A 21,490-nucleotide genomic window follows, 5' to 3' on the forward strand; every position below is an offset into this window, starting at 1 on the left:
AGGGATCCAAGGGACCTGACTGGTGCAATGGGCGAATCCTTTGGCGTGGGTCCAGCCGAAGGTCCCTCGAGCACCCATGGGGTCCAAATGTGTCTAGAGAGGCCAGGCCACCCAAATATAAATTAACTCCTTCGGCTGGTCGGAGGTTCACTCTGGGGCTCAGGAAGGTGCGCAGTGGACCCTGTTCCACTGATTCGCAGGGCCTGGTGTCAAGGCTCCTGCGTTTCGTCGGGAAACTTCAGACGCCACCTCTTCGACTTCTTGTGCAACTCCCCTGATGACTTGGAGTGCAGTGATGACCGCCGGGAAGGGCTCCGCAAACGTGCCCGGGAACTTCTGCACAAACTGATCCTCAAATGTCGCAGAGTTGATCGATGCTGGGCGGCAAGCAGTTTGAGGGAGCGCTCTCTCATTGTAGGATGCTGGCTTTTTAGATGGTGTATGAAAATGAGGTACACTATGTAGAAGGTCCAGCTAACCCTTATTGGCTTACAGGGCTTAAATTAATAATCTCAAATGCTCTCTGTAGGAAGCTGGCTCTGTACATGGTATGCCACTAGGTGGTTATACCGTGCACAGAGTCCAGGGGTTCCCCAAAAGTGCACCGGGCTCAATATAAAACCCAAAGTGCTCTATTAGTGGCAGTGTGAACGAGCAGCATTAGGCCTAACACAGGGGAGTGCAAGACATTTATTGCACATCATTGACCAGTAAAAGACACATTACTCAAAAAGGGAGATCCACACCAATTTAAGAAAAAGAAGCTTTGTGTTTCAAGACCAAAATATTTGCAATAAGGTAAGTAAGTTTTAAAATAGAAATCCTTTCGCTTTCAAAAATCAACAATTTCAGAGCAGTTCAATGTTATCCTATGAAGGAAAACAATCATTCGGTAATACAGGTAAGTATTGCACTTACAGATTCAGTCTTCGGGACCAAAGGTGGGCAAGGGGACGGTGAGTATCAAAACTGCAACACCAGCGGGACAGGGGTGGCCAGATACAGAAGTCAAAATAAGAGTTGTCCCAATGCATTTCAACGAAGACTGGTCGTGCTCGAAGCCACACTGCCTGCAGGCAAGCAAATCGTTTGCAAGGGCCAAGCTTGGGGATTAGAGCAAGGTTTGGTGGGGCCACAAAGCAGCACCAAGGATGCATCACCAGCGGCACAGGGGCGGCCGGATGCAAGGTGCAAATTCAGAATTGGGCACCCAATGCTTTTCAATGGAGATTCTGCTTTCAACGAACAGGCTGCAGGCGTCACACTGGAGGTTGCAGGAGCGAGACCATCGGCAGCAGAGGCTTTGGGTGCATGGGTGCCTTTAGACATAGGAAGTCTTCCTGCCGGAGCTGTTCGCAGTCTGGGGGAACCTCTGGATTCAGACTGCAGGCATCGTGGAGTCCAGGAGGGGTCTGCCATGGCTGGGGAATCTGTCTGGGCTGGTGGGGCCGGAGGCGTCGGGTGCAGAGTGGGAGAAGTCAGGAATCCGCAGGGCACCAGAGTCCTTTGGGTTAGTTTCTTTGGGACAAAACTGCTGTCCTTGGGAGTTCTGGTAGTTTTCAAAGTTCAGACAATCTTTTTCGGGTTTCTGGAAGTCACTGGTTGCAGGACAGGCTTCGTCTTCTTGCAGGGTCTTGGAAGCTGGAGACAGGCCGGTAGGGCTGGGGCCAAGACCGCAGTAGTCTTTGAACTTCGCTGCATGGCATCTTCGCCGTTCTTCTTATGTAGCAGGTAACTCGTTTCCAGGTCCGAGTGAGCCACCTAAATTCAAAATGTAGGGCCGTAGCAGGTAGGGCCAATGGACACCTTACCTGGGGTGACTACTCCAGTTATTATGCCACCCTCCTGTGGGAGGGGGCATAGACCTAGCCCTGATTGGAGGAGTTCCCTCATCTTCATGATGGCGGGGACTAAAAAGTGTGCTTAACTTTGCTTCCTCCACCTGAGGGGTAGAGTTGGCCAAGATAAGCACACCTCCTAGCCTTTAAGTTTTCCCACCAATTTTCCCGCCCAAAGTGAGTGTAAACCGGAGGCTGTCACCTGCTGCTAGGAGCAGAGGCCGGCGGTCGCATTACAAAGGCGGCATGCTTATGAAGCTTCCTCTTTGAGCACTGTGCCCATCCTAAGGGAGGAGGTGTACCACCTCTGCCCAGGATGTGCATTGTTTTTGGTCCCAGAGAGCAGAGGCTCTCCTCCCAAGGGTCCAGAAACAGGTTGGTTTGTGGCAGGCTGCCTAAAGCCAGTCCGTTGCCACACCAGGGTCTGTAGGTTTTCAGGGGGCACCTCTGAGGTGCCCACTGAGTACATGTTACAATAATTCCCACACTGGCATCAGGGCGGGTTTACAGTGAGGATTAGTTTGGTACCAAACACTTCTGTGTTCAGTGAAGCCATCATGGTTCTGTGGAACTCGCGTTGTCAAGTTTCCAGCCCATGTACTCTCTATGGCTTCACTGGCACTTACAACATTAAGAAATATTGTAGGGGCATATCTGCTGATGCAGATATACCTAAACCTAGGATATAGTGCACCCTGCCTTAGGGCTGGTAAGGCCGGCTAGAGGGGCGACTTACCTATATCTTAGGCAGTGCTAGCTGGCATAGCACACAGGTAGTGTGCCATGTCGACTTTGTCATTTTGTCTGCACCAGGTCATGCATGCTGCGGTGGCAGTCTGCATGTCCTAGGTGAGGGGTCCCTAGGGGACTCTCTTCAGTCCCAATGCTCTTGGTACCCAGGTACCTTTTACTAGGGACGTACAGGGTGCCTGAAGGGCCAATTGGGGAATCGTTGTAGGGAAGAAGCACTGGCACAGGTGACCCGATTGGCAGAGACCCTGTGCACTATAGTCCAAATCACATCAATGTCCAGGCAAAAAGTGGGGGCTAAGTAAGTCAGTTCTCACACTCTTTTGTGGTAGTGTGGGCGAGCAGTTTAGGCTCATCAGATGGTAGTGTTAAGCATTTGTTGTACACACAGTGAACAAATGAGACACAAGAAGAAACTTTAAACAAATTAAGAAAAATAATATGCATTTTTATAGATTTTATTATACGAATATCTTATTAAATGTGTAAGTACTTTAGACGTTATCAAATTTTACAGTAAAAACAGTAGATAATGACAGCTGTCAGATTTGATGCATTAGCCTCAAATGCAGTAATGTTATCCTATGAGAGAAACTGTCACTGCTTAGGGTCACTTGCAAATGACTTACAGAACTGATCTTCAGGTCTTAAGGTGAGTAGGGGCCAAGATCCAAGGATGCACCAAGAGTTTAGTTTTACCTGCCCTGGGATGTCTGGGTGCAGAGGTGCTTTCAGCGGTGGTAGCCTCCAGCACTACATGCCGTAGCCAATGGGGCAAGTACCTGTAAGAAAGAGGCTGCAAGGGAGTCTGGGGGACCAGTCCAGCAGAAACCAAAGGTGGGGCTCTGGTCTTGAGGGTCCCAGGGACAGTGTCAGAAGGCTTGGACTCTGGCGGTGTGGCTCAGGTGGAGAGGTGTTTTAGTTGGTGTGTCACCGGTATAGGCTCTCAGGTTCAGTGTTGACCTAGAGAAGGGGGCAAAACAAGACAGTTGGGCCACTCTCTGTGCTGGCCTCCCCGAGGCTTACTTCCCTCGTCAAGAGGTCGGTCTTGGCAGTGTTGAAGTCCAGACTGGACTACAAACAAGTCTTGGTTGCTGCAAGGGGTCTGGTTCCCCGGGTGTTTGTGCACGAGCCAATCACGAGCCATCCTGCTGAAGGAGGTTAAACACCTCCTGCCAGAACAGGCATGGTTTCTGACGTCTGAGAGCACTGGCTCTCACCTGCCAGGGGTTAGAAATGCATCTGTGGTGTCAGGCTGGTAGATAGCAATCAGCCAGTACACTAACAGACTGGTAGGTTTTCAGGGGACACCTCTAAGGTGCCCTCTAGCTGCACATCTTAATAAATCCACTACTGGTATCAGTACGGATTTATTAAGACAAGGTGTTTCATACCAAACACTAGAGGTTTTCGTAAAGTCATCATGTAGCTGGCAAACTCCTAATGACCAGTGCATATACTTAATATGGCTACTCTGTTCACTTCTAACTAGCAATTCAACCAGACAGCACAGGGGCATATGTGCTCATGCAGATATGTCTTCACATGTAATATAATGCACCCCGACTTAGGCTAGAAGGCCTGCTGTAGTGGAGACTTACATATACTGCATGCAGTGTCTGCAGGCATGTTGCGTTTTCACACTGGTTTTCACCATTTCAAGCAGCTTGCAATGGCAGTCTGCTGCGGGAGTTTGGTTGTGGGTCCCTTAGGGTGGCACAATACATGCTCCAGCCCATAGGGACCCTCTTTAGTACCCAGACACTAGGTACCAGGAGTACCATTTACTAGGTACTTACAAGGGTGCTAAAGGTTTTGCCAATTGTGGAACAACTGCACAGTTACCTTGTTTTTGGAAAGAACACTGGCACTGTTGACCTGGTTAGCAGGAACCCAGTGCACTTCAGTCAAAGTTGCATCAATACCAGGCAAAAACGGGAGCGACAATGTGAAAAAGGGGCACTTCCCTAAAAGCGCTATCTAGCAAGGAAAGAAAAGAACGAACATCAGTGCGCTGAGGTGGCGCCTATACAGGTACCGTGAACTTCACTTTCGGCATGGATGACACGGACGTGAATCCGAACTACGCCACCTACTGGCACACAGGGGTACTACTCATAAAAGGTCTTGATCTACTCTTGACGCCTGGAGATACACTAAAGTAAGGAATCTGCAACTAGAAGGCTATATTAGATACATTCTAGATGGGCTATAGAACCCCATTTGGTACATTATAAAGATATTGTAAGTCACCAAGGAGTCCCACAACACTATAGAGGAACGTGGTCAAAGGTGGAATTCTTTATAAAGTCACAAAACTCCGAGGTGACTTGTAATGTACTTATTTTTGCTACGGAGTATTTTAGTCCTGAGAATGTGTGTTAACATGTTTCTCCACTACCACCCGCTTTTAATTTCTTGTTTCTTCTTGCGAAAGATAGTCTAGGACTGCAGATACCTAGAGAAAATGTGAAATCTCCTGCGAAAATAAGTAATATCTAGCAGAGGTTTGGGCGCACAATCCATTTACACCAGTTTAACGAAAGTCAATTTTAAAAGTGGCTGTAGTTCACAATGTGTGGTAACAATGTTGTAAAATTTTGGGCTTTCTTACAATCAGCCACTTCAGTGCAAATACATTAAGTAGCATTTACAAAGAAAAATAGCTCAGGGGAAATAAACAGTGAAATTTTCATTGTTAAAAGTAGTTTCAGTGCTGTTCTTTGACTGGTCTAATACAGAAAGCAGATATTGTTGACGTCCCAACAACTGTAATAAGCAATTCCAGTATCCAAGTCATCTTATCGCAGTGACTCATGATGCCATACTTAAAACAATAAGAAAATTACAGACCAGTTTTAAAACCGTTATTACACACTCCACACATTATTAAAGAATCACTACAGTTTCATCAATAAGTGTACTTTAGTTTCAAGAGAATGTTTGTGATATCTGTGTTTTACGCAACCTCTGAGGATGCGAGGTCGAGCATTTCTGGAGTGCACGGTTGTCTTCCTGAATGAGATTATGGGAAGAGTCAATTAATATGATGGCCCGCAGCCAAGGTGATAAAAAGGAGAGTTAATTTGCTGTCTAAATGAGCTCAGAGTCTGCAGAACAATGAAGGAGGAGAAAGAATAATCAAGAAGGAAGAGGAATGATCCAAGAGTGGCTGTGAATATTTCTGCCTTGGAAAATCTGAGCATTCTGCAGTGTGGCAACTGACCAAATAAGCTTAGAAGTAATCTGAAAGGGTGGACAAAAAAGGTTAGCATCATCAAAAAAGAAGGTGGATGGAGAAGCTAAACGTTGACGTAACGTGAACTAAAGTCAGTAAAACAGCCCTTGTATTTACACCTATCCGACCAGAGTTGTAAGGACTCCGTTTAAGACAAGGTAAGTGGGACACATTGAGAATGGTAATTAAAAAGCACACAGACCTAAAGAAAAGCAGAAAGAGGGCTAGCAAAACCATCAGTAACAATCTTGTTCTCTACAATCCAGATTACCTACGTGCTGCACCACAGCATCTTCACAAAAAAGTCCTACAATTTACCACCCACACCACGCTCATCTATTTGATTCTGACAGACTTCTAACTGCAAAGTCCACACCTTCTGAATCACACTTTGGCTTCAGACTGGATCTAGATACTTTTGAGCAGTACCTCTATGTGCCAGTAGGTGGTGCCATGTTGCTTAGCGCTGATGCCAGTCTGCTCCAGATGACGTGCAGGGGGTATAGAGGTGCCATTCCTGTGCACTGATTTCCGCTCTTTTTTTTCCTCGTCACCAGACATGGATCTGGTAGCTGTCTCTCTTCTCCGAGTAAGCTTTTCAACCAAAAAAACCATCAGTGTGCTAGAGAAATGTCACCTTCCAAGGTGACAGGATTCAATCTCTGCAGGGACTGTGGCACACAAATATCTGTAACATCATCATTAGGTTTGCCAGCGGTCGAGCCACGACTCGAAGGGCTGCAGTGAACATGCGTCGATGGACCCAAAAGCCATAACAGACAGAGGCAACACTCCATATCGCTGAGTACCGGTTGACTCCGTGTCTGGATCAGTCCATGTCCCGTTCCTGGTCCAGAAGTCGCAAGATTAATTCCAGGGGTCAGTGATCGTCATATTCCAAGTGGGATGGCAAGATGAAGAAAAAACAAAACAAAAAACAAAGCCAAGTGGGACTTGCCCCTTCCTGCCACTAACAAGCTCCTGAGACGACAAGAGTAGCACTATGCCTCTTTATTTTGTTCCCGAAGTCTATCGATGGTGGAGCCTATACCACAACTTATCCCGATATAACCAGGTTTCATCTGCAACATCGAGGAAGATCGAAAAGTTCCACAAGGCCATGATCCTACTCTTCGGATCCTTATAGACTGCCCGAGGAGCCAAGAAGCCTTCCATCTGGCTTACCGCCAGCAAGTTAGCCCTCAGCGCAAGCTGGACACTCCAACTCCATCACTTTACATCCTCTGGTTAGCCATCTTTGAATTCAGAAGCGCATGGCTACCCCAATGGGATTTCCCCAGCGCTAAGTAAGCAACGGATGGCGGACAGCAAAGTTATAAAAAGCCAGGTCTTCAGCAACTCTCAAAACTCCATAAAGGAAGTACATAGATTTAAGGGCACCTCCTCGGACTCTTGTTCAGACTTCGGCGCCACACTCCATGTCGGTCCCCGGCGTTTTGAGGATGATGCAAACTCCATCGACACCAGAGGACGAGGTGCCCATTGTGCTCTCCGACTCCAAATCAACACCGCTACAAATTCAACTAAGGCCGCACTAGACTTGCATCAAAGCACCACCTCCCCTACTGGACTTGCCACCCACTCAAGAAAGGACACATTTTATATTCCATATTTGGCACAGATTCAAACAATGAATAGGATGCAGGTGATGAAATAGGCCAACCATACCATGAAGAAAATTGGTATGATTACCTTCACAAAGCCAGTAGCATACATACTTCTCTAGAGTCAGGTCTCATCTCACCCACTGGTCCTGCCACTGAGGAGAGCACTTCTTATGCATAAGCCAAGTGAAGGGCAACCAAGTTCTTGATCTCCAGCTCCCCACCTTAGAGGTCCAAACCAATGTTTTGACAGAAGTGCTCCAGCCAGGGCAAACATTCACGGAGACCCTCCTGCCCTTCAATGAGGCACTTCCAAATATGCTTTAGGGGGCTAAGGCCAAACAATGCTCTGGGCCCCCGATCAATCGTCAGATTGCGAACCACCACGGACAGTCAAACTAGGAGTTCTTGTTTTAGGAATATTTTTGTTTTTGGTGGTGTCTTTCTTTGTTAGTTCTATGCAATACCTGTATTTCACCAGATTTGATCTCCAATTGTCTGTTGTGATTTTTTGCCACTGTTTGAAGAATTGTGATATCTCTCCACCCCCCCCCACCCCCGGTGTTTGACATGGGTACACTTGTACTTGGGAGTTAATTTGAGCCATTTCCTCTTCCTCTAGAGGGCTGGCCTTTGCCCCTGCCTCTTCCTCAAAAGGGATGTTTGGGTTGTTGTTGCCTACCTTGGTATCCCGATTGATGGCCTGTTTGTTGTCCGTTCCATTGGCCTTGTTGTGACATTTGCTGTCCTTGGCTAAATGCACCTCTTCCTGTGGGTTTTAGGTTGTTGAACCCATATTTTTTGAAGGTACCTCTTTGCTGAAGGTCTCCCATCTTTCTGGCTGTTTCACTGTCCTTTTTGATTTGTTGGAGGGATTGGTCTACCTCCTTCCCAAATAGTGCAACCCCGGTAAAGGGCCTGTTGATGGAGGTTTGTACCTCATGTTTGAACCCTGAGATCCTAAGCCAAGCATGTCTTCTTAGGGTGGTGCCTGTGCATATCTGCCTGCTGACTGGGTCTGCTGCCTCTAGTGCAGATTTAAGGCATGTGTTAGCGAGGTTTCTGCCTTCCTGGACAATAGATTTTCCTCTCTTTTTGTCTTCCTCAGGGAGCTTGTTGATGAGCGCCTCTATGTCATCCCACTGCTGGTGTTCGTATCTGTTCAGGAGTGTGTTGGAGTTAGCAATTCGCCATTGTGTTGCTGCTTCTTCCTCCATCTTTCTTTCCACTATATCCATTCTCTTACTTTCTTTTTCTGGTAGGGGTCCGGTGTTAGAGAGTGCATTAGCTCTTCTTCTGGCCGTGGTGACGATGATGGAGGAAGGCACAGTGTTGCCCTGAATATATTTAGGGTCCTTGGATGAGGTCTTGTACTTTTTCTCGACCCTTGGTGTCACCCCCTTGCTTGAGGCTGGTTCCTTAAAGGCTTCCTTGCCCTGATCTAGGATGCTTGGGAGAATTGGCAAATACTATGTCCACTTCGTGGCAGAGGCCAGTGTTTCCAGCAGGAAAAAAGGGTCTCCTTTTTCCTCTTCTAGGGTACCCCTAATGTGTCTGCTACCCTTTTAACCAGCTGGTTGTAGAAGGCCATATCATCTGGTAGTGATGCCTTTGACGGATAGCAGCATATCTCCTCTTCAGGACTTTCGGTGTTGGTCATTCCATGTGTGCTCGAAATTTTTGGAGGCTTTCTCTTCTTTTGGAGCGTTTCCGTAGTCCTTGGGATCTTCTTCGCGAGGTTCGGGGATTGGAAGGGATTCGAGAATGTCCTAGTCTTCTCCTTCAGCGTTTTCCGGTTCGGTGACCGGGACTTTCGGAATCCAGAAGTCATGAAGTGACGTGTCAAACTCTTTTCTTCTGGAGGAGCGTTGCCATCTCTGCCTCGAGTAGTTTTCTCTTCTTTTCGCGCTAGAGTTTTCTCTTGGCGTCGGATACCGGAGGCTTTCTTTTCTTGCTCGCGCTTGCGTCCTTCGACGGTGTTGCGCTTCCCTTCGGGGGTTCGTGTTCGACCCTCATTTTTGGCATCTTATGCGATTTTCCCTCTCCAGTATCCTTTGCTAAGGTTCTGTGGAGTTATTTAGATCACAGCTGACCTTTAATCGCCTTTTCATTCGGCGTCGGGGCTTACTTGGGTTGCGCCTTTCCTTCGCTGCCCTTTGGTACAGAAGGATGTGTATGGTGTCTTACCTTATCCGTCGTCTTCCCTGTGTCGCTCACCTTCTAGTTGGCGAGTGGTTTCTCCGAGTCTTTTTCCAGAATTTCGACTACCGATCCCTTGTGCGTCAACTCTGCTGGCATTTCACTGGTCCTCGTCATCACTGGACAGGCCCAGGTCCTTAAGAGAAGTATTCTTTGATGTTTGACATGGTGGCTTAGTGGGCCTCTTTGCTTCCGACGAGTCCCGAGTGTTCTCGTCAGGAACGTCATGCAGGACTCACAGTCCTTGTCCTAATGGTGCTTCGGTGGGCAGAGGTTGCACACGTTGTATGGATCGCGTTGTGCAAACTTGTGGTGGACCTCGGGGCAGAACTTAAAAGGGGTATTTTCCATGGCCCCTAACTCACCATTTGTCGACCTTAGAGGTCTTCCGTGTCGCGTCCTGTTCTCATCTCCGGTTGCATCGTCGATGTTCGGTGTAGTTCACTAGAAATTTGTTCGGCTTTTTCTTTTTTTCAGGAATATCCTGAAAAAACTTCGGAGCTTCCTGTCTTGCTTCCAGACCCATTGGCGGAAAAAAGAATCTGAAGATGGCTACCACAAGCAACGACCTCCAGGGCGCCCTCTGATGTTACACAGGGAACGTACCTGGCAACAAATGGTGGCCAACAGCACCCAAAACAAGAGGATATCACTGAGGGGAATGTTCCCTAAGAAGGGTATTGTTTCTGCCTTCTTCCATGTAGTGTGTGCCCTGAGGGTAACAGGGAGGTCTATCTTGGCTTTAGAATAGCAGTTTGAATGCAGTAAACTATCCATCTAGCAGTACCTGCTTTGGATATAGGCTGACCCTTTAGGGGCTTTGCAAAGACTTCAGACGGTCAGTCGTGTGTAAAGACTTAGTCATGTCGATATAATGCATAAGAGCATGTTTAACATCTAAAGTTTGTACGACTCTTGTTATGTTATTTAACCTTATAGCACGCACAGCTACCCCAAGTAGTGTCCCGGCGCAAGTCTAGAGAGGGGAAGAGTGCCAGAATTAAAGAGAGGAGTCTTCAATTGTTTTAAAAGATAGAGGTCTTGAATGCTGCGAAGAGCCAAAAGAAGAGAGTTCCAAGCTGTGGCAGCTGACTGCAAAAGAACTGCCCCCCATTCTCGTAAGCCGGAAGCGAGGGATGATGAACGGAGATGTCTGGCGGGGGTCTAGAACAGGAACCGCTTCCGTAAATAGGTGGGGCCCCATGCATGCAGAGCACGATGGGCCAGGGAGAGGGCTTTAAACTGGACTTGCTCGGCCACAGGCAGCCAATGGAGTGAACGCAGATGCTATCTAACGCTGCTTCTCATCGGGATGTTAAAAAGAAGTCTCACTGCAGCATTTTGGACAACTTGTAGTTTATGGAGTAGGAAACCTGGCAGGCCGACATACAAGGCGTTCGCATAGTCGATACCTGACAGTATCAGGGCCCGTGTCACCGTTTGCTTAGCTGCCCTAGGGAGAAGCGGGAGAAATTTCCTAAGGACTTTTAGAATCCCAAAGCAATTCTCTCCTAACTTCTTAATCCGTAGAAAAGGAAAGATTCTCTTCGAACCAGACTTCAAGATTTTTAGCGGATTGGCCCGTCGAGGCTGGCATGGGGAAATCCGCTGGCCATAAAGTTTCCCTGAACTGGGGGGGGAAGTTCCATAAAGGAGAATTTCTGATTTGTCCTCATTACATTTAAGCTGTGCTGAGGAAAGCCACTGAAAGACTGCTGACAAACACTTTCTGGCCCGGGACATGGAACACTCCGATTTTCCCCAGGTAAACAAAAGCGGAGTGTCGTCAGCGTATGCTATAATTTTGGGTCCCAACACTTCAGCCACCGCTACGGAGTCTGGTTCGGGAAAAAAGACAACGTTCTATTGACTTGTTAAGCTGGAAGGAGGAGACCACATAAGGCAGGAACTTAGGGGGGGTTCTGAATACTATGTTCTTAAAAGCCTAAATGAAAGGTTCCTGTAATGTGGGTGTGTGAAAAAGTGCCTCTTTTGACATGGTTAGCCTTTATTTATTTAGCCTGATTTTCACAGGGTCCCTAAAAACCAGGTCCCCTGTGCTAGTGCTTGCTTCCTAAACCATACCCACAATTGGTACTTCTGCCTCCCTGTAAGTCCCTAGTAAATGTTACCCTGAGTACCTAGGGCATGGGAGCCGAAAAGGGTCTGCTGGAACTCTCGCCCCCCCCCCCCCTCGACCTGGCACACTGCTTGGGTGCCATGCCAGCCAGCACTGCCTGTAGGTATAGGTAAGACACCCCTCTAGCAGGCCTTACAGCCCCTAGGCAAGGCGCACTACCATAGGCGAGTGACCATCAGCATGAGTAGATATGCCCCTACAATACTTAAGTCCATTCTTAACTATTCTAAGTGCCAGGGAAGCCATGAGGAGTAGATGGGTTGGAAACTCGACAACTCAAGTTCCACAGAACTATAATGGCTTCATGAAACCAGGAGTGCTTGGTTACAAACAACTCATTGTAATAAATCCACACAGAATCCAGTGTGAGATTTATTACACCATGTACTCAGAGAGCACCCCAGAGGTGCCCCCTGAAAACCTACCAACCCTGGTGTGGGCACTGACTGGCTTTAGGCAGCCTGCCACACACACAAATGTTTTTGACCCCTTGGTGGAAAGCCTCTTCTCTCTGGGACCAGAAACAATGCAAATCCTATGCAGAGGTGTCACGCCTTCTCATCCAGGATCGGCCAGTGCTCGAAGGGGAAGCTTCAAAGGCCTGCCGTGTTTTTAATGCGACCCCCTGCCACTGCTGCTAGCTAAAGATGACAGTCCCCGGTTTACACCCTCACTTTGTGCGGGAATATCGGCAGGAAAACTCAGAAAGACTAGGAGGGGTGCCCCCCTTTTCCAACTCCACCTCTCAGTTGGAGGAGGTGAAGTCAAGCACACTTTTCAGTCCTCTCCATCTTGAAGATGAGGGGACTCCTCCAATGAGGGCTAGGTCTATGCCCCCGTCCCATAGGAGGGTGGCATAATAGTGAGTATTATCACCCATTGGCCCTACCTACTACTACCTTAAAAAAGACCCTAAATTAAGTATTGAGGTGGCTCTCCCAGACCTAGAAACTAGACCTGCAATCACCTAAGAATAGAGAAGACATCCTTGCAGAGAAGACTGAAGATGACGACTGCTTTGGCCCCAGCCCTACCGGCCTGTCTCCAGCTTCTTCAAACCTGCCACCTGTGTTGAAGCCAGTGACCTCTGAAAACCCTGGGAGGACTGTGAGCTGAACAGACGGTGCCCTTACAACCTCTTACATCTCTACTTACTTCTGCTGTCATTGGTCTCCCTCCAGTACAACCCCTACAGCCTGTTTGCCAAGAGAAATAACTCAATTGAAAAAAACTGGCCGCCCGACGCCGATTTTGCACCCAGCCACCCCTGTATCGCTGGCGGTGTATGTTTGGTGCTGCTTTGCGGCCACCCCCCCATACTTGCGCTAACCCCCAAGTCTTAGGCCCCTGCAACCTATCTACTTACCTGCAAGTAGTGCTGCTCCAGGCACCCCCAGTCTCCACTGAAAAGCACTGACTTTCACCTCTGCACCCAGCCTCCCCATGCCGCTGAAGGTGCAATTTTGGTACTCACCTGACCCTTGCCCCTTGCTGACCTTTGGTCCAGGAGACTGGAGTTGCAAGTCTATTACTTACCATTATAACTGAGATATTGGTTTCCCCATAGGAAGAATATTTTCAGAACAGTTCAATTTTAAAGTGTCAATTTCTAAGAAAAGTATTTTTATTTAAAAACATACTTATCTTATTGCGAAGATTGGTCTTAAAATTAAATACAAACACAGTAAATCTTTCTAAAATTGGTGTGGATCTCCTTATTGAGTCGTATTTCCATTATTGGTCAATAAATGTTTTGCACTCCTCTGTGCTAGGCCTCAGGCTGCTTGCCCACACCACAACTAATAGAGCACTTTGGGTTTCACATTGAGCCCAGTACAGTTTTGGGGAATCCCTGAACTCTGTGCACGGTATAACCACCTAGTGGGCATACCATATACTGAGTCAGTTTCCTGCAGTCACCATTGTCTGGAGACAGGCAAAGGTTATACATCTGGTGGTGGTCAGCCCAATGGAACTTTGCACGACAGAGGACAGTTTTGAAAGGGAGTTGGTCCATCACCCCGAGTATATTCTTCACTGGAAGGTCATGAAAAGTCGGTAAAGACAAGGGGCACGAGGCACTGCAGGAGTCGAAGCGGATCAGTCTCCAGAAGATGTTGGTTGGAAGAAAGGCAACGACAGTTATTTGTTCCAGATAATGGAGTCAAAATGGACCGCTTGGGCCTTAAAAGAAGCATTAAATGTGTCAAACTCGGACCCAGGCTGTGTACGTCTGAACACAATGGTGGAAGGAAAAAAGAAAAAAAAAAAAAAACACAATCCATCATGGAGACTGTGTCCATGTGAATTTCCAGGTAGAGGAGGAGTCACTATATACCTCTGATCTCGAAAGAATTATTTGGAGAAAAACTTGAATATGTCCGAGACCACCATTAGATGGCAGGAGTATGCAGAGTATGTGTATCTACAAACCATGCTATGAACATACTTTTAGAATAACAGCAAGGATATCTCTGAGATAGAATGGCAAAATGGCCAAATCAGGTGAACTTACTAACAGTGACTGAAATGAGTCAATAAATAACTTCCCTTCTGCAGTTTCATGATCAACAGGAGAATTTACATCTACTGCTACCAACTTCTTAAGGAGTATGAGGCCAGACCTCAGATAAATGCCCAGGTTGGGTATGGATGAGAGTTGGGGGTGAGGGGCATGACAGCACACAGTAGAAATATGAGCATGCTGATGAATGACCAAGGAGATACAAGGTACTTCAGTACACAGGTTTCTGGTCTCATTTTCATAGTATAGTTAAGACTGAAGACACTCACGTAAAGCTTGCAAACTGTATACCAAAGTAAAACCAACAGGACACATAGGAGCATATAAAAACTGGAGTGATTTGGCACCATGTCTTTCAAATGGACAATGTGACCAGAGATTTGATCTTGCATAAAGAATTAACAATGGCAAACTGGCCTCGATGTGGATAGCAAGTCCTGCTAAATTAACATTCTTTAATAATTTGAACTCTTATTTCAGGACAGCACTGAAGACTTCCAGAGCCTCTGTGAAGCGCGAAAACAGACCTACCTGGCTTTGCAGCTTCATCTGAGTCACTCTCTGAACTGTCTGCTGCAGTCACGTTCACAGAAGGCTTGCTCGATTTTGCGGTTTCTCGGTTAGCAGAAGTGTTCTTTGGAGACGCCACTTTTGCTTTGGCATTCTTGGCAGGGGTTGCATCAGAATGCTTGAGAGAAGACTTAGTCAGCAGAACCTGGATAAAAGTAATGTATTATGGAAGAGTTAAATGGAATGAAGATGATTACAACAGCCACGTGTGCATTCACAAAAATAGTTTGAGAGCTGGCTGCTTGCATCTCTCGAAGACTTTTCAGCTCTGAAAAGAAAACTGAGTAATACCTGTGAAGAAGGCAATTCTTCCTCGCTGGAATCCTCAGAAGAACTTTCTGTTTCACTTTCTGCTGCCTTTTTGGTTTTGGGAGATATTGACTTCTGGGCTACAGCTATGTTGAGGGATGAAAGAGGAGAACAAGGAGAGCCCCAGAGACAAAACAGTTAGCACCGAGCAAGAAAATGGAAAACATTTAAAAGCTAGAAACAGGCTCATAGATCTTGCTACCATGGGCTTATAACGAAACCCCATACCTTGTCGAAGCAGCAGCTATACATTGTAATTGCATGCATGTCTGCATTAAATGAAACGTTGTGGTGAAATTGGAGCTACTCTTTTAATCAGGTACAGTTTACTTTAATTTCACTTTGATGAAGCACCAGAGACCACAAAAGTCCTCACAGTACTTAAATCAACTAGACAAACTCTGAAACAAGAGTGCAAAGTTGTGACCAGACCAAGTTTTGAAAAACATTTCATATACACAATCTTCCTAAGGTTAACAGGTTGTGAGGTTCACATGTAGGCTTTGGCCCATATGAAAAGTCTTCCATCTTTGTCTTTTCCTGAAACATGACCAGACCCAAAAAAAAAAAAAAAAAAAAACAGTGATCGGAATGTGCTCTGGTTTTAAGAGTTTTGAAGATGAGGTACTTCGGAACTTGCCTGTCAATGGTTTTTGAATGATGCAAGAGGATTAATACTTCAGTTTTATATCCACTGGTAAGCAGTGGCGCAAGGGCAGTAATTAGAGACCTGGTATGACCCCAACATTAAGCAGCATTAGGATCCTTGTGGCGCTACACTAGATCTACAGATAGCAAAACAGCTGCACAGGTGTCACCCTCCAAAAGAAGCAAATATAGTCAATGCAATTTAACGGAACTTACTGTGACTACTCCTGTAGGGTAAAGGGGGATAACGCAGACCATACAAATTATAAGAATAATATCATCTTGCAAGCCAGTACTTATTTGAAGAAACAGGAATCTCAGTATACAATGAAGTCTAGATATGAAACTTAATTCACTGGTGCGCAGAGTAGTGTCAAGGAAGACTTCTTCACTGTAACTAATGAGGAACACCTACAATATCAGTAGTACCGTTTTTGGCTTATTTAGCCTAAGCCAAATCACAGTTAGCTCTCCATCCAGGACACACAGGCAGAGGGTCCACTGTGTTCTGATCTCTATACAGCCACAGTAGTATGTGGTTTCCTTCACATATATGTATGGAGTCTGAAGTCCACACCAATGGGGAGTATTATTACATTTTAAGTTTTGCTGCTCAAAAATGACAATAGCAATCTAAATGCGGGACAGCAAAACTAAATTAATTTCAGGATCCAATAGTTGACAAAAAAACTCTGCAGACAGTATATATTCTTTACTACAGCCTTGCACAATCAATGATGTATGATTTGTATTGACGACTGTCTGGAGATTGGAGAAATACATCTAGCAGAGAACATAGCAGTAAGAAACACTTGATTGCAGTCTGCCTCAGCCACAAAACCAAGGTTTTCGAATATTGCGTACTTTGTACAAAGGAACAGAGAAGTTAGGAAAGGAAAATGGTCTGTAGTTGATTAGGGTAGAGGTAAAAGTGATTTGAAAAGAAAACCTTAAAGAAGAAATTACTTAGTGAAACTACAGTTCTCCAGTGTTCGTACCTTGCATAGATTCACATGATTGAATCGTTCCTTATCGTCAGGTTGGTAGTTCCAGATTAACATTTCCATAGGAGCACAAAGATAATTCCTTTAGAAACATAAAATCCATCAACCATGACCTTTAGTAGCCCAGTCACCACATGAGAAAAGACCCAAACTTCAGTCAATGAAGTCCAGCCACCTATTAGACCCCCCCACAGAGGCCTCTGAATGAGTTGGCGGAGGTTGAAAGGGTAAGCCGTGTGTCCGGTTTCAAGTTTCAGCCACCATATCAAAGCTTCCTAGATCTTTCCTGTTATATCTAATGTGGTTGTCGAAGGAACTGAAAACTTGGATTCACTGAGCGTTCAATTCCTCTTGCAGGAGGCACATCGATAATCTACAAAAAGTTATAAACGGGATGCAGGAGGATATCAGATGGCCAAAATCACCACTGACCACGCCAAGGTCCTGCTCGTAGGCGACTTTAATTACTGATATAATGACCCTCATGAAGGACCACAATCTGCTGAGCTGTCTGACCTCCTCACCAACTTAAATTTCACCCAACAGGTCTCTTCCCCCACCCATTTGAAAGGACACATCCTGGACCAGGTCTGGACGAGTGGCATGACCACTTCAACCCCCGTAATTGCCCCTTGTATATGGTCCGACCACCACCTTCTAAAATTCACGCTCTTAATACCGACCATACATAAAGTTAGCACAGCCGAAGGCGGCCTTGCCAGGAAATGGAATGCCATTAACAAAAAAGACTTCCTTAACACCCTGACCAACACTAACCCATCTCCTGGCACTGACGTCAATGCCACGGAAGCTAATCTTAATCAATGGCTCCTTGAGGCCAGTAACAAGCACACGCCCCTTAGGAAAGTTAAACTAGCCAGACATGCTGACGCCCATAGATGGTTTTCTCCTGGACTTAAAATGCAGAAATTAGCCTTGCGCCAATTAGAGAGGCAATGGTGACGGGAATACTCCCCAGACAAGAAATTGCTATATACCTCAGCCCGGAAAGAATATATGAAGGCCAACCTCGCAGCCAAAGCTGCTCACTTCTCCACGCGCATTCTCAATTCCAACAAAAGCTCCAAAGAAATATTTGCCATTATGAATAAATTGTCCAACCCAGACAGGATTCTCACAAAGGTCACGCCCTCTCAAGCACTGTGCAACTCACTAAATGACTACTTTATTGAAAAAATTACCATCATTAAAGCCAGCATCCCTCCTTGTTGACCGCCGTCCCCATGCACAGTAACAATTCCATACTTAGCTGCTTCCCCCCCTATTAGCATCAAGAACTTTCAGGAGCTCCTAGTCAAAGTTAAATCTGGAGCCACCTCTGACTGTTGCCCAGCTCACATACTCAAAGACTGCCTATCAGTCCACCCAGGCCCAGCACTCACGCTACTGAACAAATCACTTTTGTCCGGTCAAGTTCCTACAGCCTTCAAAAAAGCTATAGTGGTCCCCCTGCTGAAGAAACCTGAAGCTGACCCCACACTTTTCTAATTACCGTCCGATCTCTTTGCTCCCATTTCTGGCAAAAGTGCTAGAGACCCACGTAGCCAAATGCTTGTCCACCTACCTGGAAGAATCTAATTACCTCAACTCTCATCAGGCATGGTTCCGGCCAGCACACTAGGGAAACGGTTATCCTGGCGATTTTGGACACCCTTCGGCACAACGCTGATAAATGCTCCCCCCAAGCCCTGGTGCTACTGGATCTCTCCGCTGTCTTTAGCACGGTCGACCATTCCATCTTGGTTGACCGTGTCAAACAAGCTGGCATTCAAGGTGCAGCGGCTTGCTGGATCACCTCTTTCCTGGAGGATCGGGCCCAGGCTGTCTCCAAGACCATATTTTGGCCCCATCGCATAAAACCTACTGTGGCATCCTACAGGGCTCCGCTCTCTCTCCCCATCTGTTCAATCTCTACATTTTTCCCCTGATTCAGTCCCTTAAAGATAGGAATGTGACGGTCTTTAATTATGCGGACGACTTGCAATTGGTTTTCTCGGTAGTTAACTCACATAGTTCCGTCACCGATTTTCAGGCCACCATGCTACATATTCAACAATGGATGGACCATAACCACCTTAAGCTAAACCCTGGTAAGACGGAGCTTGTTCTTACTGGGGACAGCCATAAGTTTTGGGGTCCACACTACTGGCCATCAGAGCTAGGACCTCCACCCTCCCCATCGGCCAAAACGTTAGGGAGTTACCCTCAACAGTGACCTGTCACTGAAAACTCAGGTTGCTTCTTTCAACTGAGGAAAATTAAGAAAATACACCGTTTTCTCACACAGGAAGCTCTGATCCAAGTGGTAGTTGCCACTGTCCTATCGCACCTACACTACGCTAACTCTGTGTATCTGGGCATGCCAATCTATCAGCTCAAACGGCTGCAGATGGCCCAAAATCAAGCAGCCAGAATGATCCTTCATCAACCTAGATGGCAGCCTGCTACCCCTCTCCCAAGGAAATTACACTAGCTCCCAATCCCTCAACGCTGTACTTTTAAGGTGGGCTGCCTTATATTCAAATCCCTACATGGCAACAACCCCAAATTTATTAACCTGTTACTCAGGCACACCCCCTCTCGGAACCTCCATTCTGCTCACCTCTCACTCCTCACCATCCCCGCATTCAATCAGGTATGACATGGAGGCCATAGATTTGCAATACTAGCCCCCAGACTGTGGAACTCCTTCCCGCTGGAGATCCGGTCCTGTACCGAGCTACTGCAATTCAGGAAGTCTCTTAAAACGTGGCTATTTGTACAAGCCTTTAATTAAAGCCGTTCACAGTTAGCTCAGAGTCTTCCTAGCGCCATGAAACCATCCAGTGTGTGTGCGCTTTACAAATCATTAACATATCATTAACATCCTGCCCACCTATGATTTGTAGAGGCAGACGGCACACCTAATTTCCAAGTCGGTCTAATGAGGGACTGTAGACATAGAATTCATCAGATAGAACGGCTTTGACTTCACTGGTACTGAAGATGGAGCCTCAGAATTAAAGGGAAGCTGTGGGCCGAAGAGGAGGCTAGGTTAGGTTAGGTGAAAGGGCAAGTTTCACAAAAAACAATGTGCATTACCATGTGGATGTGCTGTTGTCTGCAAAGGACCATCCCCTCTCTAGCGAGAGTGGTAAGACTGAAAACTCGACCACTGGGCCTAGGTGGGAACTTGCTCTGACGTATGCACTATGGCATGGGGACACTGCCACATCAGTGTGGAACTTCTAAGACTTAAGCTCACTGGTGGTGCCTAGCTTGGATATCACCTTAAATAACCGGGGGAAACCAACGGACCTTAGACAGGGAGGTGGGACTTTAGAAGTTAACCCCGTGGAACACTAGTGGGCCTGCTTTGAGAATACTGTGTGCATCATTTATGGTGTGCCGTATTATACGTTTTTGTTCATGTACTGTTTTTTATAAAGAGGCAGGTATTTGACAGGACAATCATTTATTGAGGATTGCTAGATGTATTCGGAGTTGTGAGCCTATGTTCACCCCACAGCAACCTCCTCCCCGAGAACCCATGGATTGTTCTACTACCAAGACAAGTGCTGAAGAGGTACTGCCCAGGTTGCTCAAAGTAAGTTGTGCCCAGTGATATCAGGCGCAAACGGTCTCAGCCACCACGGTTGGACACAGTAACCTCGGTTTGCCCCATAACCCTCTGAAAGGGGTTCAGACAGAAGCACTCCCAGGGAGTGAGGGGTAAGTGTTCCAACTTAATCAACTGGACGACTTTTACATGCTTTCCAAAAAGATATTCACTGATAATATCCAGGTCAGTGCTGGGCATCACTCCAACCTGTGGGAAGTGGAGAAGTAGTCACCCCTGTCTTCTGCGCACCCACGGTGTCTGCAATCTGCCTAAATCCAGTGTAAGGCACATCTATGTCCCCAGTAATCATGGCAGCCGATGCCTTTTCTTCTTCTCTGAAAATAGCAAAGGTCAGCGAGTTGGCAGTTTTAAATGATGTTGCAGCACGATTTGAGAACCCTCTGCCAAAATTGACAACTTTTCCACTGTTCCTATCTGTGTGAGGTGAAGACAGTGCAGATTGCAATACTGACAAATCTGCTTTTGGATGCCCAGTGAGGCATGTAGGTGTGCTATAAACGTAACAGAAAGTTACTTACCAGTAGGAGTAGTTTTGCAGCTTGAAGAGGTTTCTAGATTCACATGTTGTGCATTATTCCATGCCATCTAGTGGTTAGGTCCGGAATTGTGTCTTTTCTATTTTTTTCGTTTTTGATTCTTTTTGGGTGCCGACCACTATTTGGTTTTGACTTTTGAGTCCATCCTCTGTGTGTCGTCAGACGTGCACCCTGGAAGTTATTGTGTGTGGTTGCCAGCTTCAGATCTTTTTTCCTTTGGCAAATTTATTAGTTGGAACCGCCATTTCTCTTGACGGGTTACTGACCTCGCCTGTACGTCCCCTCCCATTTCCAGGAAGGTGGGTAGGTTGCATGTGAATCCAGAAAACTCTTCAAGCTGCAAAAGTACTCTTACTGGTAATGATATGGTTACTTACCAGTAGCAGTAGTTATACAGCCTGAAGAGTTTTCTGGATTCACATGCTGTGCATCGCATCTGCCACCTAGTGGTTGGGTCCGGAATCAT

General features: G+C 46.5%; 1 protein-coding gene across 10 annotated transcripts in view; it reads right to left on the reverse strand.

The window, feature by feature from the left end:
* The window catches only part of TCOF1 (treacle ribosome biogenesis factor 1), a 286,142-nt gene that overhangs the window by 21,955 nt on the left and 242,697 nt on the right, over positions 1-21,490 (reverse strand). For all 10 annotated transcript variants that reach the window (XM_085617719.1, XM_085617714.1, XM_085617713.1 and 7 more), the window contains 2 exons: positions 15,176-15,279; positions 14,846-15,029 (listed from right to left, as the gene is read on the reverse strand). In XM_085617719.1, the coding sequence (XP_085473845.1) occupies positions 14,846-15,029; positions 15,176-15,279 (288 nt within the window). The remainder of the gene's footprint in view (positions 1-14,845; positions 15,030-15,175; positions 15,280-21,490) is intronic.

The sequence above is a fragment of the Triturus cristatus genome, chromosome 7, assembly GCF_964204655.1.
Source record: "Triturus cristatus chromosome 7, aTriCri1.1, whole genome shotgun sequence".
In the NCBI taxonomy this organism is placed as follows: domain Eukaryota; kingdom Metazoa; phylum Chordata; class Amphibia; order Caudata; family Salamandridae; genus Triturus; species Triturus cristatus.